The sequence below is a fragment of the Solanum lycopersicum genome, chromosome 5 (genome assembly GCF_036512215.1).
Source record: "Solanum lycopersicum chromosome 5, SLM_r2.1".
Taxonomy (NCBI): domain Eukaryota; kingdom Viridiplantae; phylum Streptophyta; class Magnoliopsida; order Solanales; family Solanaceae; genus Solanum; species Solanum lycopersicum.
Genome location: NC_090804.1, coordinates 56,812,830 through 56,837,769, shown reverse-complemented (window position 1 = coordinate 56,837,769; position 24,940 = coordinate 56,812,830). Strand labels below are relative to the sequence as shown.

The 24,940-nt window shown below is 36.8% G+C and overlaps 2 protein-coding genes across 3 annotated transcripts; one reads left to right on the top strand and one right to left on the bottom strand.

Annotated features, from left to right (window-relative positions):
* Positions 1-1,346: 1,346 nt before the first annotated feature.
* Positions 1,347-22,652, bottom strand: LOC101254389 (GCN5-related N-acetyltransferase 9). Of its 2 annotated transcripts, XR_002027743.3 has the most exons (7): positions 22,381-22,648; positions 21,363-21,434; positions 20,913-21,000; positions 3,474-3,606; positions 3,325-3,363; positions 2,819-2,997; positions 1,347-2,690 (listed from the first exon to the last, which is right to left on the bottom strand). XR_002027743.3 is itself a non-coding variant. In XM_004240117.5 (6 exons), exons 1-6 carry the CDS (start codon positions 22,553-22,555, stop codon positions 2,917-2,919), a joined length of 588 nt encoding a protein of 195 aa, XP_004240165.1. In that variant the 5' UTR covers positions 22,556-22,652; the 3' UTR covers positions 1,347-2,916. The 2 variants fall into 2 exon arrangements, 1 of the variants encoding a protein (XP_004240165.1); XM_004240117.5 differs by having other exon boundaries at positions 1,347-2,997; positions 22,381-22,652.
* LOC104647629 (cytochrome b561 and DOMON domain-containing protein At5g47530-like) lies at positions 1,764-2,483 on the top strand. The gene has a single exon (XM_010323265.4). It carries the CDS (start codon positions 1,764-1,766, stop codon positions 2,328-2,330), a length of 567 nt encoding a protein of 188 aa, XP_010321567.1. The 3' UTR covers positions 2,331-2,483.
* Positions 22,653-24,940: the final 2,288 nt, after the last annotated feature.

Genomic DNA, 24,940 nt, shown 5'->3' with positions numbered 1-24,940 from the left:
TGCAGTTGGACTAAATTTGGATTTGCACTGGGACGTTATACATTGTGTTGTCCAACAAAGGCGACTTCATATCCCGATAAATTCGAAACCGAGTCCTCTGATTAAGGATGAATGAGTACTTACAGTTCTACCAGTTGGTTAGCCAAAGTTGTAATTCTTCTTTGATATTCTATTTTCTTAGTATTGGCTAAAACTGCCTTATTCTTTCCAAAATAGAAAAAACGTCGTCTTATTCTTAGATAATGGAACCACTATATTATATCATAAACCTTATTAAAATTCTAACATGCTTAAATTAGCTTGCAAACCCATTTCTTTTTTTTTTCTTTTTTTCTTTTTTTTTTTGTATTGAGATTGAGGACATGAATATAGAGTCAATTTTGTTTCATAAAAAAATACTTGTACAAAGTTTCATAGAGGGTATGAGTTTCTTTCGTTTGAGTTATAATTTCTTTATGTAATTACTGACCTATTTTCGTACATCATCAAAATTTCCCCTTCTGACATGGACAAGTGATAGGCAAAATTTATTAGGTCGTTGCGATGATGGATTGAATATCCGCATTTATAAGCAACTTCAATGTTTAATTGAAATTCTGTTATATTGAATATTTCAAAATATTTCTCTTAAGAATCCTCCCTAAGTAATACACCATTGTAATTGGGTCGTTGTCATTACGAGTTGGATGTCTAACTGCCTGAGCAATTTCAACGTTTAATTCAAAATTTGATGAAGTTTTCAAAACATTTCTCTTAAGATATTGTCTAAGTAATAAACGATATCATATGTGATTCATGAACTTCCATCATCTAAGTTTCTTAACTAGTTTATGCGTTTTGAACTTTTCAAACGCAGCGACTAAAACATCTGAATAGCTCTAAAGGAAGAAAAACCAATGGAGAGAATTATTTTAAGACAGGATAAGGAGATTGATGAAATAAAACCTAACAAAAACATTGAAACAATACGAACCGCTACATTCTAAGTAGATGGATTATATGTAGGATGACAAACAAACAAAAACATTGAAGATAACAATAGTTAAAGACTTATTGTTTAGATGAAAACTAAGTATATGAACTGCAAGTTTGATGAAAACATTAAATATAACATCCTTAATTAATGGTAGTTTAGATAAAACCTAAGTAGAGCTCATAGTAGGGAGTGCAAAACCTGTTCAACCAATACAACGAAAGAAAAAAAAATAACACTGTAGATATATTGGCATTGAATTATTGATTTTTTGGTTCAATTTTCAATTTTGTGATTTTGGGTTGTGAACAAATTGACAAACTCAATAAGAATATATTTAAATATATACACATATCTATGATCTTATGAGCCATTTTTATTGGTTAAACTGAAACCATAGCCTAAAACCGATAACACATATCTTATTAAAATTTAGTTATAGTTTAGTGTGTTCACAAATTAAAAATCAATAAACCAAACCAACCATTGCATAAAAGTTATCATAAGGATTAAATAATCACTTCTTGACTTGACTTAGCCTTCATCCATGAGATCGCCGTATCACTATCAATAGAGGCCCACTGACACAATAGACTTCAAAACCTCACCTTCCCTTTCTTATAAAATATAAACTACCAACATTCTTATTCCTCAACTTGCAAAAAAAGGTAACAATCTACATTCTCAGCTTGGTGTTGAACAGCTCCACAGTCGCGCAATAGTCTTTTGCGGTGTTTTTATCCTTTCGTTTCACTTTTGGCACAGGAAAAAGAGGAATATATTTGTTCCCATGGCGTCAAGCTCAACATCAAAACTGCTGTTCTTCATTCTTGCTTCGATTTTTCTTGTTAACTCAGCTCAAAACTGCTCAAACTACACTTTCCCAGCTAATAGAACTTTCACCACTTGCAAAGTGCTCCCTGTTTTAGAAGCAAACCTGCACTGGACCTACAATTCATCAAGCACAAAAGTTTCAATGGCATACAGAGCTAAACAAGATTCTAAGGGGTGGGTAGCATGGGCTATCAACCCTACGAGACAAGGCATGGTTGGATCGCAAGCATTAGTTGCTTTCCATAACTCAACTGACAGCATGATAGCTTACACAACACAAATAACAAGTTATAGTCCATCAATGCAGAGAGCTAATCTCAGCTTTCAAGTTTCAAATATATCTGCAGAATACTTGAACAACGAGATGATTATCTTTGCGATTATAGGACCACTGGGCAATGAAACCACAGTAAATCATGTCTGGCAAGGTGGACTCTCAGTCTCAAACGACATCCCTCAGATACATCCATTTTTATCCCAACACCTTCAATCATTTGGACAAATAGATTTTCAGACAGTTTGAATACTCCCTGAGAAGAATAGTTATCTTGTTTTTTTCAACTTATCAAATAAATAAGAAGTCATCCTGGGCTTTCATCCAATATTCCAAATCAGAATGTCTAGAATATTATGTAAAATAAGTAATAAAAAGTTCCAACTCTTCTTGTGCTTTCTTCGCCATCTCTCAACTACTGTCTGTTTGAAACAAACCACACGCAAATTAGTCAACAATCAAACATTTGCTGCGTTTAGTTTATATATCAAGGTGTTGTTGCTGTTGTATATATCAAGGTGTTGTTGCTGTTGTATATATCAAGGTGACCTTCCAGAGTAATATAATGAGGAAAAGAACAAAAGCCGTATTGAAAATTCCTTCAAGTGCCTGGAGCAGATTAATTAGTGAAAAATCAGTAGAAGAGTCGCAAGGTTTGATTCACAGTCTCTGGATATAAAAAACTAATCACCAAATAATATACTCAATACCCTCCAGACTGAAGGGAGTGGTCTAACCGGGGGAATATGAACAATAACCATGTTGTTGCCTATTAATCGATGCAGCTCAAAGCACATTCACTCGGTCATCAGCATACACAATGTGTCTTCAGGTGCTATGAATGTGTAACCATATTGCCAACTAACTGACGCATCTCAAAAATCTTTGACTCGGTCATTGGCAACTCCAAGGTCATCTGCACAACATATATAGATTTAGATGTCAACAACTAAATTAAATAAGCCAAAAGAACTAAGAGGACAGCCTAGAAAAAATGAGGTTTTGATCAAGCCTCCTTTTTTAATCAACTTAAGAAGTATTAAGATTTGAGGAAGCCGGAATTTTTATTACAATTCAACTTTGTCGCAACAGTTAATCATAATGTTAATGAACAGAGAATGAAGATTTCATCCACTGAACTCTCAGTTTAGCAGTATTAGTAACTCCTTTGTGGCACGGAAAAATGTCTCCAAAGCAACCAACTGTTCATTATTGAGAAAAAGAAAGAGAATTATCAGCTCACCTCGTTGAATATTTTACTGTAAGAGGTCTCCTTGAAACCCTGCAAAAAAATGTTTGAGGTTTCTTGACTGTCAGCTCTATATATTCTAATTAACATGTAAAAGGATCACATTATGGATCGGGTGCATGAGTTGGTGGTTATAGGGATACCAATTTTTGGAATAGACTGAGAGAGACGTGATTTAATTCTCCAATTTTGACGCGGAAGGTATGTATCTTGAAATTATCAAATGCAAATGTCATCATCATGAGAACAGATTCTTTGCCAAGCCCTTTACCACGACTATACTAGCAAAAGCACCATAAGAAAATGAAAATTAGTCCAAGAAAAAAAAAAAGAATGTAGGGAAATTGAAAACATACTAATAAAAACAGAGTTGTGACATGCAAACATGTATGAGAAAGTATGCTGCTCGAATCGGGTGAGGGTATACGATATGAGTTCAGATCTAGAGGTCAGATTCGCAAAGATTCATATTTTAAAAGTTTGGGGGTACGGATCCAGGTATGGGATTCAATTAAGAAAAACTATAAAAGTAATAAGAATATTCTAAATTTGGAGAGATTTTGTGAAAGTTACATGTAGGTTGTAATATTTTAATCTTTCATTCTAATAATTTCTCAAGTTATAGGCACAAGCAGCTAAGTTCTAGGCATTCTCCAAGATAGACATATTTCTTCCACTCTCCAACCATGTATTGTACACAACAAATAAGCAAACTAACAACAATTATTTCACAATAGACAAATGCTCTCACGCACTAATCCCTAGATTTTAACTTGAAGGTCCCACTAACCTTTAGGAAACCCTTTTCCGGTGGACTTTATCTGCCGGAATTCCCCCTTCTCTCGCTCCTTTTTTCTTTCCCAACTCCTTTATCTCTACCCCTCATCCATGGATAACAGGATTTATTTTAGATTAGGAGGGAAATCATATAATCTGACAGAAACCAGAGCTTCTTCAGATATTTGGTACGAATGGGTGGAGAATGCAAAGCCTTTTGTGAGAAGAATGAAGATTAGTAGGGGCACACTAATGTGGCGTTGTAACAGATTTAGGGAAGCCTCGGTCGTTAAAGGGAAGTCTTTTAAGACTTGGAAATGCAAAGATATTTCTATCAACATTTATTGCAGCTTGAAGTTCAATAAATTTGGTAGGTTCATCTCTGTTATTTCGGTTAAAAATAATGATAGATCTGTGATTATTCTACCAGAAAACTCATTTAATGAAGGTTGGGGAGAGTTGGCTCTAAAGATTCACAATTTTATTTCACAAAAATCCAGTCTACAAGATTCAAACACAGAAAAAGGAGGTTTCAGTTCATTGAGACTCAGGGGAGGGGATAGCTACAAAGAAATATTACAGAAAAAGAAATGGTGCAATGCAGACCAAAGTCAGCCATCAGCGTCAACTCCGGGAAGCGATAGGGGTCCTCATAGTAGAAGTCTGGTTGGCAGATTTCCCGACTGTGACGAAATACCCACCAGAGCAGAAGTTAGAAACTGGGCTCAACAGACCTGGAGGGGCATTCACAATCTACAGATCTATGATATGAATGGAACCCATTTTCTTTTCGAGTTTCACACAAGACGAGATGCATAGCACATTCTTCTGGGTGACTGGAGACGGAGAAATCACCCTCTGCTCTTAGAATGGTGGAAACCAACAGACCATCTTCGATTGGTTTTGGGTCCGGATTCTGGGACTTCCCCTACAGCTGTGGAACGATAAGGTGATGAAGCAAATCCGAGACCTTTGTGGTGGTGGCTCGAGACAGAGGAAGAAACGCAATTGAAGAACCATTTGAGATGGGCCCGACTTCGAGTTTTGGGGCCAAGAGAGAAAATCCCTTCCAGCATTAAGATCAGCGATAGCGACCTTATTTTACTCTTCCGTTTGGATTGAAGCTCCTGTGAGACACAGAAAGAAGGAAGAGGATGGGCTCAGGGATCGAGAAGTCAAAAAGATGAAAGAAAAAAGGAAAGTTATTGCAAGCCTTAGTCTGTACTAAGGGTGGCAGACGGACCGGTTTTTGGCCGGTCCGGTTCCCGTACCGGTCCGTCCGGTACCGGTCCGTCCAGTAAGGAACCGGTCTTTTGGTATGCCGAACCGGTTCCCGATTTTTTAACCGGTTGAACCGGTTCGGTAAGAACCGGTTGAACCGGTTCGGTAAGAACCGATTTCGGACCGGTCCGATCCGGTAAGAACCGATTTCGTCGGATTTTCAATTTATTTATTTTTTCAATTAAGGTGGCCGTTTTATGACCGTTGGGCTGGGGCCCAAAACAGTCAACTATCACCCCCCACTCCTTTCTAACCCATTTACACTATAAATATACCCTTTTTTTCCATTTTAAATCACAAATTCACTACTTATACAATCTTATACAATCTCTCAAAGTCTCAATTTTAAATCTCTCATAAATTATTAATCATTACATTGTGATATTAATTATTAATTATTCAATTCCTCCTAAATTATGTACTCTTATTCTCTCTCTAATATTTGTATTGTATAATTTATTTATTTGAATAAATATACAGCTATTCGCCTTAATTTTCTTTTATTATAGTCTCTTCTATTTAATTCATGTCATTTTATAAATTTAATTTTTAATTATTTTAATAAAAGTTTAAATTAAAACTTTAAATTCAATATAAACTTTAAAGTTTAAATTCAATTTCAAACTTTAAATTCAATATAAAGTTTAAAAAACTTTAAATTCACTATCAAACTTAAGTTCAATATAAAACTTAAAATTCAATTTGAAACTTTAAATTCAATATAAACTTTAAAGTATAAATTCAATTTCAAACTTATATAAACTTTAAAGTTTTCAATTGAAGTTTTTAATATAAATATATAATATTATAAAATAATCAAAATAATTAAAATTAAAAAAAAAAAAGGTACCGGATGAACCGCTAAGACCCGGTTCCAAACCGGTCCAACCCGGTTACTAACGAACCGGGCGGAACAGGTTGGTTTTTCCGATAAAATCCGGTACCGGATTTTCTTACCGGTACCGGTCCGATTTCCGGTAAGAGCGATCCTGTTGACCCGAACCTGTCCGTTTGCCAGCCTTAGTCTGTACCAGATTGATACAAAAGAGAGATTTAGGGACAAAATTTCAAATTTTTATCCAAGGGATACAGAAAAGACAACTGTTCCTAGTACTTCTTTGCTGAGAAGTCACATGGATACTGCAAGGCACGTGATTTCATGTGAGAAGATGGACCAAGGAGATGCTGAGAGTTCAAAAAGGTTTTGGGTTTGTGGGAAATGTTTTGGGCCTCCTAAAGCCCAAGCTTCTAAAAGCTTCATTAAAGGAATAAGCCCAGGCCCTCTCCTTATATCTTCTCAAGAAGACCAGATCTTCATTATGACTTCTCCAAACTCTTTTACTGAACAGAGCTGGAGAACATGATGAGCATGGAGTCAAATTTGTCAACGGCAAGAAAAAACGGCGGCAAAGAATTGATAAATTTTGACATTAAGCACAGTGAGGTAAGAGACAAAGTCAACCCAAATGTTTCTAAGGAGGAGGATTATGGTTCGAATAAAAAGGATGAAGGTGATCAGGAGGAGAAGTCCAAGGGACACATGATAATTTTTGAAGAGCCGATGCCATTGCAGATGGAAGAACCACTCTCAGAAAAGGAGATTGAAGATAGAGCCACAATATGGTGCAGTCTAATGTTCTTGAATTCAGCAGGAGGTTTGGAGCAGCTTTCGAGGGATGTGAAAAAATAACCTTTGAATTACTCATGAAGATAGACCAAAAGAGAGGCTACCTAGATAAGAAAGGCTACCAAGAAGGAATACAACCAGAATAGTGTCCCAAAGGAGCTAAGAAACTTAGAATTTCATATGAACTTTAAAGACGGGGAACCTAGAGGTAGAGGGAGAACAACACCTCTTAGACTTAAATGAAGATAAATATTATTTCTTGGAATGTAAGGGGACTGAATGGGGGGAGCAAAAGGAGTCTCATTAGGTTTTAACTAAACAATGGGGGGCTGACGTCTATGTCTTTGTAAAGACAAAGTTGAGGGGAGTTGACAATGCTTTATTCAAAGAGGTGTGGGCTAATAGGTGGATGGGTGAGTTCCATTTAGATGCAATGTGTAGAAGTGGAGGGATTGTAGTAATGTGGGACAAAAGGTAATGGAAGGGGAGGCTAATAGGGACTGCTGGTCAGATGCTTACATGTAAACTAGAAGGCAAAGTACAAAATGTCACTTGGTTTTTAAGTGCAGTTTATGCTGACTGCAACCCAATAATAAGAAAGGAACTGTGGGGGGAGCTGACAACAATTAGAAACACCTTCGAAGAACCATGTGTGGTGTGTGGCAACTTCAATGTTACAAGATATCCTAACGAAAGAACTGGCAGCCATCATCTGTCTGGAGAAATGACAGAGTTCACTGACTGGATCCTCATTCTGGATTCCTGACTCGTCTGGTGTTATTTGACCCTCCTTTATTTGGAGGATCTTATACTTGGAGAAGGGGTGAGAATCACACAACAGATTCCAGAATTGACAGATTCCTCTATTCTAATCATTGGGAAGAATTTTTCCCGCAAATTAGACCAAGTGTACTCCCAAGAGTAGGCTCGGACCATAGTCCAATAGCTCTAAACTGTAGAAAGCTAAATCTCAAGAAGACTTATTTTAAGTTTGAGCAATGGTGGATGAGGGTGGAAGGGTTAAGAGAAAAAGTAAAAGAATGGTGGGCATCCTTTACAGTAAACGGAACAGCTTCTTTTAGGTTGGCAACAAAACTAAAGCTACTCAAAGGGAGATTGAAGGAATGGGAGCTAGAGAATAGAGGCAACAAGAAACATAGAAAGGAGGATGTGTTGAACCAAATTGCTAGTCTTGAAACTATCCAGGAGCAGAGGACACTGAATGTGGGGGAGAGGCTACACAAAGCTAGGTTATTCAACGAATTTGCAGAAATTTCCAGGAAAGAGGAAATAGCATGGAGACAGAGGTCCAGGGTACAATGGCTCAAGCAAGGGGATAAAAATACCAAATACTTTCAGAAAATGGCTACATCACACAAAAGATTCAATACAATCGAGAAGCTAGAAGTGGAAGTTGTGATTATTTCTGAACCAGAGGAGATCAAGAACGAAGTTGTAAGCTTTTACCAGAAACTTTACAAGGAACCAGAACAATGGAGGCCACAGTTTAATCTCCTAGGAAGTGAAAGCGTCAGCGTGGAGGAAAAAGAGTGGCTACAAAGACAATTTGAGGAAGATGAAGTCCTTGAGACACTCAAGTTGTGTTCCAGAGACAAGGCCCCAGGCCCGGATGGCTTTCCCATAAGTTTTTATCAAAGCTTCTGGGAAATGCTTAAGGAAGACATACTGAGCACCTTGAGGCAATTCCATGATCACCAAGTGTTTGAGAAGAGACTAAATGCAACCTATGTGGCATTGATTCCCAAAAAGGTGGGAGCTGTGGAACTGAGAGATTTCAGACCCATAAGCTTGACAGGTGGAATACACAAGATCATTGCCAAGATACTAGCAGAAAGGTTAAAGAAAGTAATCAGTAAGCTTGTTAATAAACACCAGATAGACTTCATAAAAGGTAGGCAGATCATTGATGCAGCACTTATAGCAAGTGACTGTGTGGACACCAGAGTCAAAGGAGATGATCAAGGAATTATGTGAAAGTTGGACATCGAGAAGGCTTATGATCATGTCAATTGGGGCTTCCTAATAATGATTCTAAAACAAATGGGGTTTGGGGATAAATGGCTGAAGTGGATCAATTTTTGCATAAAAACTGTTAGGTTCTCCATTTTAGTTAATAGAGAACCTGGTGGTTTTTTCCCGTCAAAAAGGGGTTTAAGGCAGGGAGACTCACTCTCTCCTTTCCTATTCATCCTAGCCATGGAGGGCTATAATAGTATGATGAGTGTAGCTACCCAAAATAATTGGTTAAAAGGCTTCAAGGTCTGCAACTCTTCAGGAAGGGAAATGCAGATTTTCATCTGCTTTATGCAGATGACACAATTATTTTCTGTGAAGCCAAGGCGGAACAGGTCGCCTTTATAAGAATGACTTTGGTGGTTTTCGAAGTAGTCTCAGCTTTATCAGTAAATTGGAGGAAAAGCAGCACCTTTCCAATTAAAGAAGTCCCTCAACTTCAGAGCCTAGTGAGGATCTTGGGGTGTAAAGTAGATCATCTTCCCACTACTTACTTAAGCATGCCTTTGGGGCACAATCATAAGGAGCTAGAAATTTGGGACAGCATAATTGAAAAGACATAGAAGAAATTGGCCAATTGGAAAGCTCAGTATATCTCTTTGGGAGGGAGAGTCACTTTAATAAACTCTGTGTTGGACTCTCTTCCAACTTATGTTATGTCTTTATTCCCTATGCCTGCTAAAGTGGAAGAAAGACTTGACAAACTGAGAAGAGATTTCTTGTGGAAAGGAATAAAAGAAGGGAAGGGTTTGCATTTAGTTCAGTGGCAGACTGCACAGTTACATAAACAATCTGGTGGACTTGGAATTAGAATCTTGGGGCTGCAGAATAGAAGTCTCTTGTCAAAATGGCTATGGAGGTTCAACAATGAGGAAGAGGCACTGTGGAGGGAGGTGATAGTCAACAAGTACGGGTTGAATGGAAATTGGGTCTCCAACTCTGTAAATAGCACTTATGGGGTGTCAGCTTGGAGAACAATAAGAAATATGTGGCCTGATCTAAGTAGAAACATAGTTTACAAGGTGGGAAATGGGACGAAAATCTTTATCTGGAAAGAGAATTGGAATGGAAATGAGGCACTGATGGTCTTATTTCCTGACCTATTCTCCTTGTGTACCAATCCGGAAGAAACAGTGGCTGAGGTATGGTCTATTCATGGTTGGAATATTGTGTTTAGAAGGCACTTAAATGACTGGGAGATTGGGAGAGTGGCTGAGTTATTATGTGTCTGCAGACAGATTCTATCAGATGAAAACATTCTAGAGATGAAAGAGTTTCTGTTAACAAGCTATATATTGAGGAGGTGAAGGAGCACCCAGGTGGCAAGCTTGGTCCCTGGAAGCAGATTAGGAGGAACAAGGTGCCAACAAAGGTATAGTGTTTCTCTTCGTTGGTTACCAGAAGAGCATGATGCTCCACTCATGAAAAATTGAAAAGGAGGGTTTTATATATTGCCTCTTGGTGCTCTCTCTGTAATGAGACTGAGGAAACCAACAACCATTTGTTCCTCCATTGCAAAGAGACAACACAATTGTGGAATCTATTTTTGGGACTAACACATACAGAATGGACTATGCCTGAACATACAGCAGATTTACTTAGTTGTTGGATCAGCAGAGGGGGTAGAAAATCTAAGAAAAAGTGGAGTATAATACCATCATGCATTTGGTGTCATGCATTTGGTGGTGTATTTGGAAAGAAAGAAATAGCAGATGTCATGATAACAAAGCAAATTCAATAGAGAAAGTCAAATGGAACTGCTTGACTACTTCTTATTTTTGGTGTAAAGAGGAATGGATAGAAGAAGCTGCACAAATTTTGGATTTTATAGGCTCTTTGTAATCTTTGGCCTCTTTTTTTTTCCTCTAGTTGGAAACCAATTTTTGGAGGTCTCCAGCATATTCTTAATGCTGATGAATACAATATTATCTTTTTCAAAAGAAAACAAATAACCAGACTTAATATTATAAGCAGATTACAATAGAACAAATATAATAAAAAGAATCACACAAGACTAAAATGAAATTAACCTTTTATCCAAGGACGCGAATGGAATAACTCCTAGCTATTCATAATTAATTGATCACATGACTACAACAACATACCTTGTGAAATCCCACAAAAAATTCAATACAAAAAATTCAGGCTTTACCAAAAACTATGAACATTTGAACGAATCAAATAGATACTTTTTCTTTTGAAAACGGTAATTTTTTTTATTTCTGTAGAACAGTACCAACAAACATGTATTTACATAAGGAACTCTAATACTGTCGACCTATCCCTATAATGAGTCTAAGACATCAACGAATAGAGATGGTATCATTAGAGTAAATTTGATTACACCCAAAACACAGAGTCAAAATGCAATTCAGTTCTCCCTATTCTCAAAAACTCTAAGGTTCCTCTCTTTCTATTGTCCACCAAATAGTGGCAGGGACAATTCTCCAGTTACTTCTGTTTTTCTGCTTTTGTCCCTACTTCTTCCCAGCTATATAGAGCCTCTGAAATTCTTTCAGGCATGGACCAGGAGATGTTTTTAAGTCCTTGGAACAGATTCCACAACTAGCCAGTGACTTCAATTGGATAAGCAAATAATTGACTTCTTCTGCAGTTTCCCCACAGAAAAAACATCTAGAGCAAAGTGTAATTCCCCTCTTCATTAAATTCTCTTGTGTGAATACTTCTTCTTTAGCCAATAACCAGACAAAGCAAGACACCTTGTAGGGGATCTTGGCTTTCCATATATGCCTCCAGGGCCACTTGAGTAACTGCAGATTTTGATGGTTCAACTTCTTGTACACTGCACCTACTTTAAAAATCCCTTCACTGTTTCCCAACCACTGCAATCTGTCTTGCCCTATTTCCAGACCACTAAATTGATCGATGCTTCTAAAAAATTCTGTTACTCATGGAATTTCCCAGTCATTGAGGTGTCTTCTAAATACAAAATTCTACCATTGAGGAGTCCATAAGTCAGTTATAGTAATTTGTTGCTGAAGAACTAAATTGTGGATTTCAGGGAAGAGAGTCTCCATATTTCCTTCTGCATGCCAATCATCCTTCCAAAACCTAGTTTTTATGCCATCTACCACTTTGATGTTGGTGTTAAGTTTGAATTCATTCCGAAGCTCTCTAATGGATTTCCATAAGCTAATACCATAAGGAGTGGACCTCCTTTGTCATCCAACTACCACTCTCTTCATATTTTGCCTTTATGAATGAGCCCCACAGATTCTGATTATCATTTGAGTACTTCCAAAGCCACTTCCTCCTCAAAGCTTTACTATGGTTCTTCATGCTCTTGATCCCCAGACCCCCAACTCTCTTTTCAGTGATCACAGTTTTCCATTTCACTAAGTGATATCCTCTTCTTTCCTTGTTCCCTTGCCATAAAATTTTTTCTCCTAATACTATCCAACCTTTTGATGATTCCCAAACGGATAGAAAATAATGACATCAAATATGTTGGAAGTGCACCAAGCACAGAATTAATCAAAGTTAGTCTTCCCCCTAGTGGAAGGTACTAAGACTTTCACCTTGCTAGCCTCTTCTCACACTTCTCAATCACCCCATCCCAAATTTCCATAGAGTTGGATTTTGCCCCCAAAGGCATACCCAAGTATGTGGTTGGGAGGACACCCACTTCATCTCCCAATATTGACTTCAAAATTCCATGTTTGGTACTTCATTTAGTGGATACAAGAAGCTTTTCCTCTAATTGACATGTAGCTCAGACATAGCTTCAAAAATAACTAGAATCAGTCTCAATATTTAAGGTGGTCTTCCTCAGCATCACAAAATATTAAGGTGTCATCTGCATATAGCAAAATGAGTGATCTCTAGACTTTCCCTTCCAACTCTAGCAATTTCAGAATCTCTCAGCCACCCTTCATTGCATGCATTCTTGATCATATTGTTGAGTTCCTCATGACTAGTATGAAAAGAAAGGGTGATAAGGGATCACCTGCCTAAGACCTCTCTGTGACCTAATATATCCTACTGGAGAGCCATTTAGCAATACGGATAAGTTCACTGAAGATATGAAAAATTTAACACTCTGTCTCCAATTGTGACCAAACCCTATCTTCTCTAGCAGTAGCATACCCATAAGTCCCAATTCACATGGTCATATGCTTTCTCGATGTCTAATTTGCATAGAATTCCTGGCTAATTAGACCAACTTGGAATCTACAACTTCATTAGCTATGAGGACGACATCCATTATCTGTCTCCCTTTAATAAAAGCTAATTGTTGTGAACCAACATGCTTGTACATCACTTTTTTCAACCTTTCAGTAAGCACTTTTGAGAAGATCTTATACATACTTCCTATCAAGCTAATAGGTCTAAAATCCCTCAATTTTTTTGCACCTTTCTTCGTTGGGATTAGGGCTATGAATGTAGAATTCAGACTTCCTTCAACCTCCCTTGTTCATGGAAGTGTTGAAAAGTCTCCATTATGTCACCTTTCACCACCTCCCAACATTTGATGTAAAACCCCATAGTAAAGTCATCTGGTCCTGGTGCTTCATCAGTTGCACACTGCTTTAAACACCTTAGAACTTCTTCCTCGTCAAAGCTTCTTTCAAGATCCTCCTTTTCCTCCCTGTCAACCTTGGGCAATTTTAAAAAATGTTGGCAGGTCTCCACTGCAACTCCTTTGTATAAAGCTTCTGATAGAACAACACTATTTCCCCTTGCATTCTTTTTGGTTCTTGGACAATGTTCACTGGACTAGCAGTTGGTCTATGTTATCGTACCTCTTGTGTGCATTAGCTATCTTCTACAGAAGAACTGGGTGTTCTTATCCCCTTCCTTGAGCCAAACTGATCTTGATCTTCGCCACCAGTAGATCTCATCATTTTTTATCAGATCCTCCAAGTTCAGAAGTAACCTTGCTTTTTCTGTTGCCTCATCTCAATTAGACCTCTATTAGTAGCAATGTTTTCCATAGCAGCCAGCTTTCAAGTAAAGATTCCTCTGTTGGCCAAGATTCCCTTGCTCACTTCTGCTCCACTCCTTCAATTTGTTTTTCAGGGCTTTTAATTAGGATGCAAGGAAGTAATCAGGCCTCCAAGTATAACCAAAAGAGTTCCATCATATCCTTATCTGTCAATGAAGCCTTCAGTCCCTAACCACCTTTTCTCAAACTTAAAATAGGTCTTGCTCTTCTTCCAGGAGCCATCTTGGAGTGTGATTGGAGAGTGATCTGACAATATTCTCTGCATAGTGTACTGTTTCAAGTTGCTAAAAGCATCATCCCATTCTTGAGATACCAAGACCCTGTCAATTCTTGAAGTTATCAGGTGGTTATCCCCTTTGAACTAGGTGAACTTTGCATTTTCTAGTTGAAGATCAAATAGGTTTAGATCCTCAATCAAAACAGAGAACTCTCGCATCTCTATTGTTCAGTGTTGTGAAAAGCGCAGAAAAGCGCGCTTCAAAGCGAGGCGACCCTTGTGCGCTTTTTTATCTTGAGGCGAGGCGATCTGGAAAAATCTCTCGCTTCAGATGAAGAAGCGAGAAGCGACCCTACGGCAAAAGCGCAATAAAGCGCGCTTTTTATTAAAAAAAACGTCAATTAGGGTTTATTTAAAAAAATTAGGTTTTTTTTTAAAAAAATAATATGAAATATAACCTTCTTTCTCTCCTCACGACTCTTTCCCTTCTTTCTCTCCTCGCGACTCTTCTTTCACAATACTTCTTTCCCTTCTTTCTCTCCTGACGATCTCGACTGAGGCTGCCTCTCTCTACAACCTCGACCGCGACTGCAGGTAACTTTTTGTTCATCTCTTTTTAGAGATGAACTAATAAACATTGGCTAAAAAAGAGATAAACAAAAAGTTACCTGCAATCACGGTCGAGGTTGAAGAGAGAGGCAGCCTCAGTCGAGATCGTCAGGAGAGAAAGAAGAGAAAGAAATATCGTGAAAGAAGAGTCCCGAGGAGAGAAAGAAGGGAAAGAGTCGTGAAAGAAGAGCCGTGAGGAAAGAAAGAAGGTTATATTTCAGATTATTAAAAAAAAAGCTAATTTTTTTTTAAAAAAACCCTAATTGTCGCTTTTTTTTATAAAAAGCGCGCTTTATTGCGCTTTTGTCTTAGGATCGCTTCTCGCTTCTTCATCTGAAGCGAGAGCTTTTTTCAGATCCCCTCGCCTCAAGATAAAAAAGCGCACAAGGGTCGCCTCGCTTTGAAGCGCGCTTTTCACAACACTGGTTCCAACCCCTTACATTCCATGAGACAAGTTTAAATTGCATCAAGAAATAGTTAGGAAGTTTCTCCCCTTATCTCTAACCCCCCACTTTTGAACTTCACATCAAAAGCTACTAAACTTTTAAATTCATTAGAGCCTTTGAACCTTGTCTTCTTGCATACAACTACAGCCTCTCGGTGTCTGGCTTGTTTGGCACTAACCGTTCCATAGCATCCTCTTCATGACCTTAGAGAAATCAGCCCCCAACAATTTTCCCAGTTTGATCAAAAAAATTCTGTTTCACCAAGCAGAAACTTCTCTCTCTTTTTTCTGTGATTAACAGTTACTGTTGCATGTATAGTGGCTCTGGTTCTTCAACTTCCCAGTCTTCAATATTGTATACCTCTTTTTCCTCCCTCCCAATCATCACCTCTGAAACTCTCATATTTAGCCAGCCACATCACCCCAAATACCACTCGAATCTGTTGTTATTTCCTTTTTCATTATTCTGGTGTGCTCCCTGCATTGTCTTTTGGCAGTACTGTGTTTCTTTATCTTGAAGAATCTAATCTGGATTGGGCTGAGTGGAATTGGATATGCTATTAAAATTAACTAGGCTTGTTGGATCTGGCCCATTATACTCTTCATTAAATTGTTCTGGCCTAGACCCAAGGCCCATAATTCATTAATGAGGTCACATGATTCTCACATGACTCAGTGGATACCACCACAACTGTCAGCTTTCCATTCCCTATATGGGTATCTGTATTAGGATCCCTGGTCAAGGGGGATTTTCGTACTGTAGTACAGATGTTATTCCTTATTATCTGCTGGTCCATAACATACCTGATTTCAAATTGTTATCTTCTTCTCCGGCGAGATACAACTTTTTTCGGCAACATTTCATATCTTGCTTTGCCTTCAACCTATATCGGAAAACGGAATCTGATTTCGCCATGCGAAATTGAAATTTTGTGTATATATCACCACTGTTTGTAACAAAAATTCTTGCCCATTTCATATGGTTCTTCAACTTTGTCTCCTCTTCCGTTGCCACCCAACCACCGTAAAGTTGCTCTATTTCTTCAAATACTTGTTGTGACCACAGATGTAGGGGGATCCCTATAATTTTTATCCAATTTTTATTAACTTCCATAGAGTTCGGCATGCAGCCTACAACTGGGCTCCACCATTCTAAGTAGAAACTTAGGTTTCTCCATTTCCACTGGCCTTGAAGAGTTTTTTCCGCCATGAAATTATCGGGAAATTCAAAAAGGAACATGTCACCGTATAGCTCGTAAATATTGACTCCAAAGGCCTTCTTACATTCATAAGATGACCACCAAAAGACACCTACCCAAAGGCCCATCCTCTTGCTTTCCTGATGAGCTTGTCTCCTCTATCTCCTTGTGTTTTATAGCCATTTGTCATCCCTTACAGCCTTTGAGTAGGGGAATCTGGAGTTTACAAGCCTTGGTAAACTCGTTGGTATCGACCTTTTAGGACATTTAATGAAGTTCTCTACTTTAATGAGTTTACCATCCTGCATTCAGGACTGGTTCTGGAATAATGATAATAGATCTACCCCCCACCCCCACCCACCCCCACATTAATGGCTACAATGCTCATATATCTCCCATATTCATTATGTTTCCTAGTGCATAAGTATACCTTTTTTCTTTCAGTACATCTCCATCTCCTTGTGACTTTCTTCTGATCAGTGGAAGCTTCTCTTAGCAGGAAACAGATCCATTCCATCACCATACTGCTCACGGTAGTTCTTCTCATCATTCTTCGACTTCTCTGCACCCACTCGTACCAAACAGCGCCTTCATCATTCCATTTGATAATATCAAAAGACTTGAAACCAGCACTAAAATAAATCTTATTATCTCCCATGGCTTGACTAAGCAAGAGAGTAGAAAGAAAAAGAAGAGTAATCACAGGAGGTGGTCACCAAAGGGTGTGTGGAAGGAATTTCGGTGAAAGGCTGCTGGAGGAGAGAGGGTCCCACCTAGGAGGGACGAGAGAACTTTCTCGAGAAATGTTCCAGAGAAGCAATTATGAGGAATTCTCAAGAGCTTACATTTGGGAAAAACTCATTTGGGGGAAACAGGGAAGTGGTTATTCAGCTGGTTATTCAGGAGTAGAAGCGGTGTATCGAAGCCTAGAAACCAGGGAACTCAAATTTCAGCTGCTACAATATCATTTAAACAGGGCTCAACACAGGATGGTGACTCAAGCCAACAAACATAGATCTGATGTGCAGTTCAAAGAAGGAGATCGGGTGTACCTTAAAATTCAACCTTATAGGCAAGTCACTCTCTCAGGATCTCCTTTCTCAAAATTATCAGCTAAGTACTATGGACCCTATCGAATTCTGCAAAAGATAGGAAGGGTAGCTTACAAGCTCTCACTACCTGCTCAATTGAGGTTACATCCTACCTTCCATGTGTCGCAACTCAAGATATGTAACAAGCTACCTGAAAAGATCAATCATTCTCCAGTCGTTGACATTGCAAGTCCATACTGCCCACAACCACAAAAGGTCCTAGAAAGGCGTATGATACAGAAGGGTAATAAGGCTGGTGCGCATGTGCTAATTCAGTAGGATCAACTACCAATTGAGCAAGCAACCTGGGAATATTATCATGCTCTCAAAATCAGATTTCCCTTATTCCTTCCTTGAGGTCAAGGAAATTTTCAACAGGGGAGATCTGATACTAAGGGAAATTGCTAGCATTAAGGAGTGGTAAACTTAGCTGTAAATAGAGTATGAACAGACAGTTAATTCCGTTAGGAATGAGTTGCATTAGTTAAGATAATTTTGTTTCTACCCTCAGTTATCTTTATATATAGTTTTAGTATTTACACATTCCCCCTAATGCTTGTTATTATCAGGGGGAATTAATTTCCATTATGAGTAAGTTACAGAGATCAGAGTAGTGAGTGGAAGAAGGACATGTGTCCAGGATTGGTCCCACTGGTCCCCATCTGATCTCTATATATTGTACTACTTCTCTTTTTCCCAAGTTATGAAAGAATTGCTTATTTACTTGCTCTAGAATTTTCTTCTTTTTAGTCATTCTTCTTCTTTTTCTTAGCTCCTAAATAATATTAGTATCAAAATGATAATAACAATGAAGCCTACCGAAGACCAATGAACAAGTCTATAGGCCCATGACTTTCCAAGAAAAAGGAACTTCAATGCTAATTGGGCTTCAATTGCAAATTGAACTTGTTGTGTATTGGAGTAAAAGCCCAATAGTGAAATATCATTTATGCAAGTTTTACAATATTTTGTAGCCAAATCGAAGTGCAAGTGATGATGATTAAAGTCCTAAATTTCAGCACTTAAGAAATCCAAGGAAAGAGTCCCAAAATTCAAGTCAAGCAAAAGCTTTAAAGTTGACAATCATTTGCTTTAAATGGATATAATTAGAGTCTAGATAGGCCTAAGAAAAGTAGATAATTTCGTGCATAAAGATTGGAGAATGAAGGAGCCTAAAATCAACCACAAATCAAGGAATTTCTCCCTACATTAAGGATTCCTCAATTTTAGGGAGCCTTGTCCAATCTTTCATAAATTTTGCTCCTAGTTAGTTATGGATGTAATGTGAATACAATTTAACATGTTTTTCTAGTTTAATAATCGAACTTGCCTTTTTTCTTTTACAAGTTATTACTTCCCTTTTCCCAAAGTAGTTGGACTTGTTATCCAACATAGTTTAAGACATTTTTTTATAAGGGTGACTATTTCATATATCAGAAAAAACCTATCACCAGAATGATAGGAATGGGATTTACATCTTGAGGTCCAAGAGGTCAGAGGATAGTGGAAAGAGCTAGAAACTGAAAAGTTAAGACTTCACTTATCGTAAATTCTACCAAGTCATCTATATCCCCCCCCCCCCCCACTAGTTCATACATACACAAAATATAAGAGAAACTAAGGTGAGCTCTTTATCTTTTGCATGTGATGGCTTTTGACCTCAAAATGTCTAGAGTTTCTTTTATTGATGAAGCAAAATGTCTAGAATTTCTTTCCTTTCACAAAGTCCACCATATGCATGATGGGAAGCATTTCCACCAATCTTCTTTTGCCTCTCTTCTACCCACTCCCTTCCAATTTTTAAGCATCTGAAAGTAGTTTTCTTCAGCTTGCAATGTAAAAATAGATGCTCACTGTTTTCTGCATCTTCTCCACATAATAGACCTCTTGAACAAATCTATAAACCTCTTCGATGTAGGGCTTCATGAGTTAAGCAAGCTCTTCTAATAACCAACCATGTAAAGCAAGAAACTTTGTGGGGGATTTTGACCTTCCATATGAGTTCAAGGCCACAGTTTTGTCAAGGAGGTGACATGAGATTCCAGTTGGCTGATTTAAATGAGTACTTCCCATTGCTGCAGAACTCGCAAACTTGACTATCTCTGCCAGTTGTGGTGTCATTGAAAGGGTTCAGATCTTGTAACATGCTTGAGACTGTGTCAATTTCCTAATCATTTAGGGCCTCCTGAAGATCAGGTTTCAGCCTTGGGCACTCCATATCTGAGAGATTGTGTCATCTTTTTGGAGGATTTAGATGTTAATTGTTAAGATCGGGGAATTGATCTTTTAGGGTAGCCTGTCCTAACCAAAGGTCATTCTAAAATACTGTCTTATCTCCATTCCCAACTTTAATGGATATGTTGGTGCTATAGTAAGCCATAATTTTCTGATAGTCTTCCACCCATCACAACCATAAGTGCAAAGTACATCTCTGGTGATCCACTGATTCATTAGCCACATTTTTGCGATATGAATCCTTTCCACAGGGCATTGTGCCTTCACTGCTAAATCTCCACATCCATTTTCGAAGCAGACTTCAATTGTGCAGATTGAGATTTTTATGCTCAAACACCCTTGTTTCTTGCTGAGACTCTATGAATTCCACTTTACTAAGTTATAACCTTTTTTCTCTTTGTTTCCCAGCCAAAAGAAATCTCGTCTCAAATTGTTAATCTTTTTCACTACTCCCTTAGGAATAGGGAAAAAAAAAATCAGGCAGGTTCGAAAGGCATCTAATTTAATTTTTCTGTCTTCAAAATTTATTTTAAGCTTCGACATATATTATTTTAGTTTCTTGTTTCATGTTCATGAAACTAACTCAATTATATTAGAAAGGATGAACAGGAGATTCCCTAAAATAAAAGAGATAACAAGCCTAACAAGTGAAGCGTCTGATACACTTGAGAAGGCGTCAGCTGGAAAGCAAGAACTCTTAGCCAGAGGCCTAGAAGAACTAAAAAGGCATTCTAGATTTTTATGTCCACTTCATACATTTTCTTTGCACAAAAAGACCAGGAAAATTGCATGCAATAAATTTAGCAGTTCTCTCTTAAACAAACAATTAGAGACTCCTTGGACAAAGGATACGGGCAAATCCGATAGGTTAACCCTGTAAATGCTTCATCATCCTAATCCTAGCTGGTGAACCACCTTTTGGAAACAAGTGATAATTATCCTTCTCAGTGACAAGACATATCTTCACTTTATAATCACAACTACATATAGGAATCTAATATTGCAACAGACAAAGTTCTTTCAAGGAGGAGAAACACCAATCAACTAGTGACACACATTGAGAGTCAACGCAGCAAATCTGAAATATAAAAGCATGTGTACCTTTTCAGTTCAGCTATCATAATCTCGACTTCAGCCATCTGTGGATCATCCAAGTCATTCATGTATATGTTCACATCACCAACCATGGCTGTCAAAAAGCAATATGATCAAACTGAGAATCACATGTCAATCCGAAAAAACCAGGTTCCCACTTCCCACACATTTGAAATCATTATTGCTTCACTAAAACTTGTGAAAGCCACTTCATAAAAACAAAAATTTGCAAAACAAATAAGAAAATTATAAAAGAAAAATTTCAACTAGTTGCAGAAAATTCAGATCCTAATATAAAGAGCTTCATACCTTAGTATGAGCATACAGTGTAATAAAATTACCACAGGTTTCATGCTGATCAAAGATCATACTTAAGACCAAGGCAATACAACGTTGAAATAAAGCTATATGGAGTGATTAAACTAGACCAATTGAAGACCAATACAAGATTGCAACCTTCAACATGAGGTTCTCCATGAATGAAGTTTTCAACAATTAGTTCCCTGTCCAACACGATGAAAGTCTGCTCTGCCATTGAAAAAGCATTTCCAAATTTTGTCAGAAACCATACGAAGAAAATACAACCCAAAAACCAGTAAATTTCAAGAACATCACTATTTATTCATTCTGTCCCAACCAAACACTGATATAAGCCAGAGCTCACGAACATGATTCACCACTTTATTCTACCATTTGACTTAGAGTACAAGGTGTGCAAGATAAAGTATAAATCAAACTTATAATTGGTCACATTGAGCATTTTTCCATATTTCAACAAACAAACAGTAATCAGGTGCCTTAGAAGCAAAATATTAATAAAGCAAATCAGCCACTTCCTCCCTTTATAAAAAGGGGTCATTATCCCTCAGCATATATACATTCCAAAACATTAAAAAATCACAGTTTCTATTTTAGAACCCAAGAAAGAAGCAACGAAACCAAAAAGGTGAAATTTCATACAGAAATGGAAATAAAACCATACTTAAGGGGTCTTCGGTAAAGGTATTCTTGATTCAGCTAGAAATAGTAATTCAGGCAAAGGTAACTTTTTATTTCTTTAATAAACATGAAAAGACAGTATATATCTGTTTGCATCAAATTACCCTCCACAAAAGCAGCAAATCTGGCAAAGATAGGTTTTTTCTTCATCAATAGTGAAAAGGGTAACTATCTCTCAAACATACAGTGGCATAAGAAACAAAATTTGAACCAAAAATGAAACCCATACTTAAGGGATCTTGGATTGAAGTATACATATTCCGCTAGAAACAGTAGTCCAAGCCAAGATATCTTTTATTTGTTTAAAAAACATGAAAATTCAGTATATCTGTTTGCATCAAATTGCCCAAAAGAAAAAAAAACAGCAATTCAGGCAACGATAGGGTTTCTCGTCATGAATAATCAAAAGGGTAACTATATCTCAAACATAAAGTGACATAATAAGTAAAATTTGAACCAAAATCAGAAGAAATACTTAAGGGGTCTTGGGTCCAAGAAAGTTGCATTTCATATTCTTGCTCAAGGGTAAGTGGTTCAGAACCAGTTGCTTGAAGGAGAAGAGGATCTTGCATCCATTCATGGTACTTCGGCACATGCTCTCTCATGTAGGGTACCAGTATCACCTTCTCCCCTTCCACGCTCACCTTCATTTTCTCTGTAAAATCCCAGTAGTTGGCAGTGCATCAGTCGGCTTAAAGTTTAAGCTAGGCAATGCACTATTTCATTTGTTATGGGCTTCACTATGGCAAACTGCGGGCCACCCTATATTTTTGGCATACTTTACACCAAGGTAATTTGTCCCATAAATAATATTAAGATAGTTTTTTTTCTAATATCTATACATTAAAAATAATGGGAAAATAGATTTTTAAAAAATATTCATGAAATAAATTATTTGTTGTTATTTTATAATTCAAGAACCTCTACTCAACGAATTAATCACTAAATAATAAATTATTGGTTCTTTAATCAATATTAAAAGAAAAATAAAAAAGAAAACAAGTATATATATGCAAAGGCACTCCCTAATAAAAAGAAACATTTAAGTTGCATAGATTATACAATTGTAATATATGTCTTAGGAGAATATTTAAAATATTAACAGATTTAAAAAAGAAATTACGCTTAAACATAAAAGCAAATATAACTTTTAAATTTGCTTAATGAATTTCTTCAATTGATAAGTAAAAAATTTCATTTATATGTAAAATAGATAATATGCAAGGTTATATATAGTACTTTTAAGTTATAGAATTTAATATATAATATCAACCCATGAATTCTTGGAACTAGGTACAATAATTATTTTGTGCACAATGAATATACGTACGATATGTGTATATGCTAAATCTAACCGGAGACAATAACTTCGCAGAAACATAAACAATTTAATTAAAAATATGTATTCAAAAACAACAATTAATATCATAAGCATAAAATTTTGAGTGTAAAAAGACACACCAGAATATGTAAAGACAGAATGAAAAAAAAAATCGAGTCCACTTAATGCACAATGTCCCCTTTAAGAAAAGTATTCCTCTATAATACAAGAGGTTTAAAGAATTACATCTTCTCAGGATGGAAGATTGTATTCACCAACTTATTGATGCAATAATAATGATGTTAGTAAGTTACTCAACAGGAATAAAGTACACGAATATTTAATTTTGCGCATGTGTAAGAAGAAGATAAGAATTTTTCTTTGTTTAAAATGAGATGAAATTGCACTATTTATAGACAATAAAGGGTAGTGTGAACAAATTTTTATTGTGCCTTATCACAAAGGTTACAACTATTTGAAAAAAGTTACAACCCTTCGAAAATTTCACAAGCTTTCATAAAAGTCGCAACTTTTGATTAAGTCGCTACTCTTTGTTAAAGTCACAAATTTTTATAAATGTCACAATTTTTCATAAAAGTCACAACTCTTCATTAAATTCATAACTTTTCATAAAAGTCACAACTTTTCATTAAAGATGAAAGCTAGTTTTGGAAATAAAAAATTCAAAAGAAAATTCTTGCTTTTGGTAGCGCCACATAGGCGGGTCTATAGTTTTGTTTTATCAGAATATATGATAGTTGTATCTAGTTTAGAGAGCTAAACATTTTTTCCTGTTTTAATTTATTTGTCCTATTTAAATTTGACACAAAGAGTGTGTTTGGTATGAAGGAAAATATTTTCTGGAAATTATATTATTTTATTTTTTTTGGGGGGGGGGGGACGTCAATTTTAAAAATATATTTTCAATTTCAAAATTTTATTTTATTTATATTTGAAGTCATTAAACATGCATATAATTTTACTTACAGATAAAGTAAAAGTTTTTTTTGGATGTTAATGGAATTTCCCTTGAGGTAATTAACACTGGCAAGCATTTACCTACACCATAGGAATAACATTTCATTTAGTAGCAATCATGATACAATAATTTTTTTTTGTCAAATCATAGTCATTCATACCATCGCAGTATTGGTGCACAACTCAACAACATAATTGAAATAAAATGAAAATCTACTCTACAGGCGGTATTTGCAAGGAATAGTAAGTAAGCTATAATGACCTAAATCATCGACTCATCCTGATCTATCGGGGACGAGTATTTTTAAAACATGTTGTAACAATCCAATACTTCTTTTTTATTGTTTATCCTTTAAATCATAATTTTGGATCTTGTGTAAGTTGATAATACTTTTTGAAACTTGTTGGCATAGCTTGCATTAAGAGTTGAGGGGCTCTGGGGTATTTTGGCATTATTGAAACTCATTTTGATGTTGAAAATTTTGCTACTTCTTGTATCCTTCTTCGTGACCACGAAGGGAGGAAGTTGCTACTATGGAGGCTTAAAGGAATTGTCAATGTGACCGCATTTAGGAATGGATTAGTCTGATCAAACCTCTTACGCAATCATGAAGGTGTTTATCATGACCGTTAAAGGATAAGTCTGAAGGCATTAAAGCGTGAAGAAAACCTATTTAATATACAGTAAAGAGTCAAAATTATCCCTAAATGAAGCACAAATACCGTCCATTTGTTT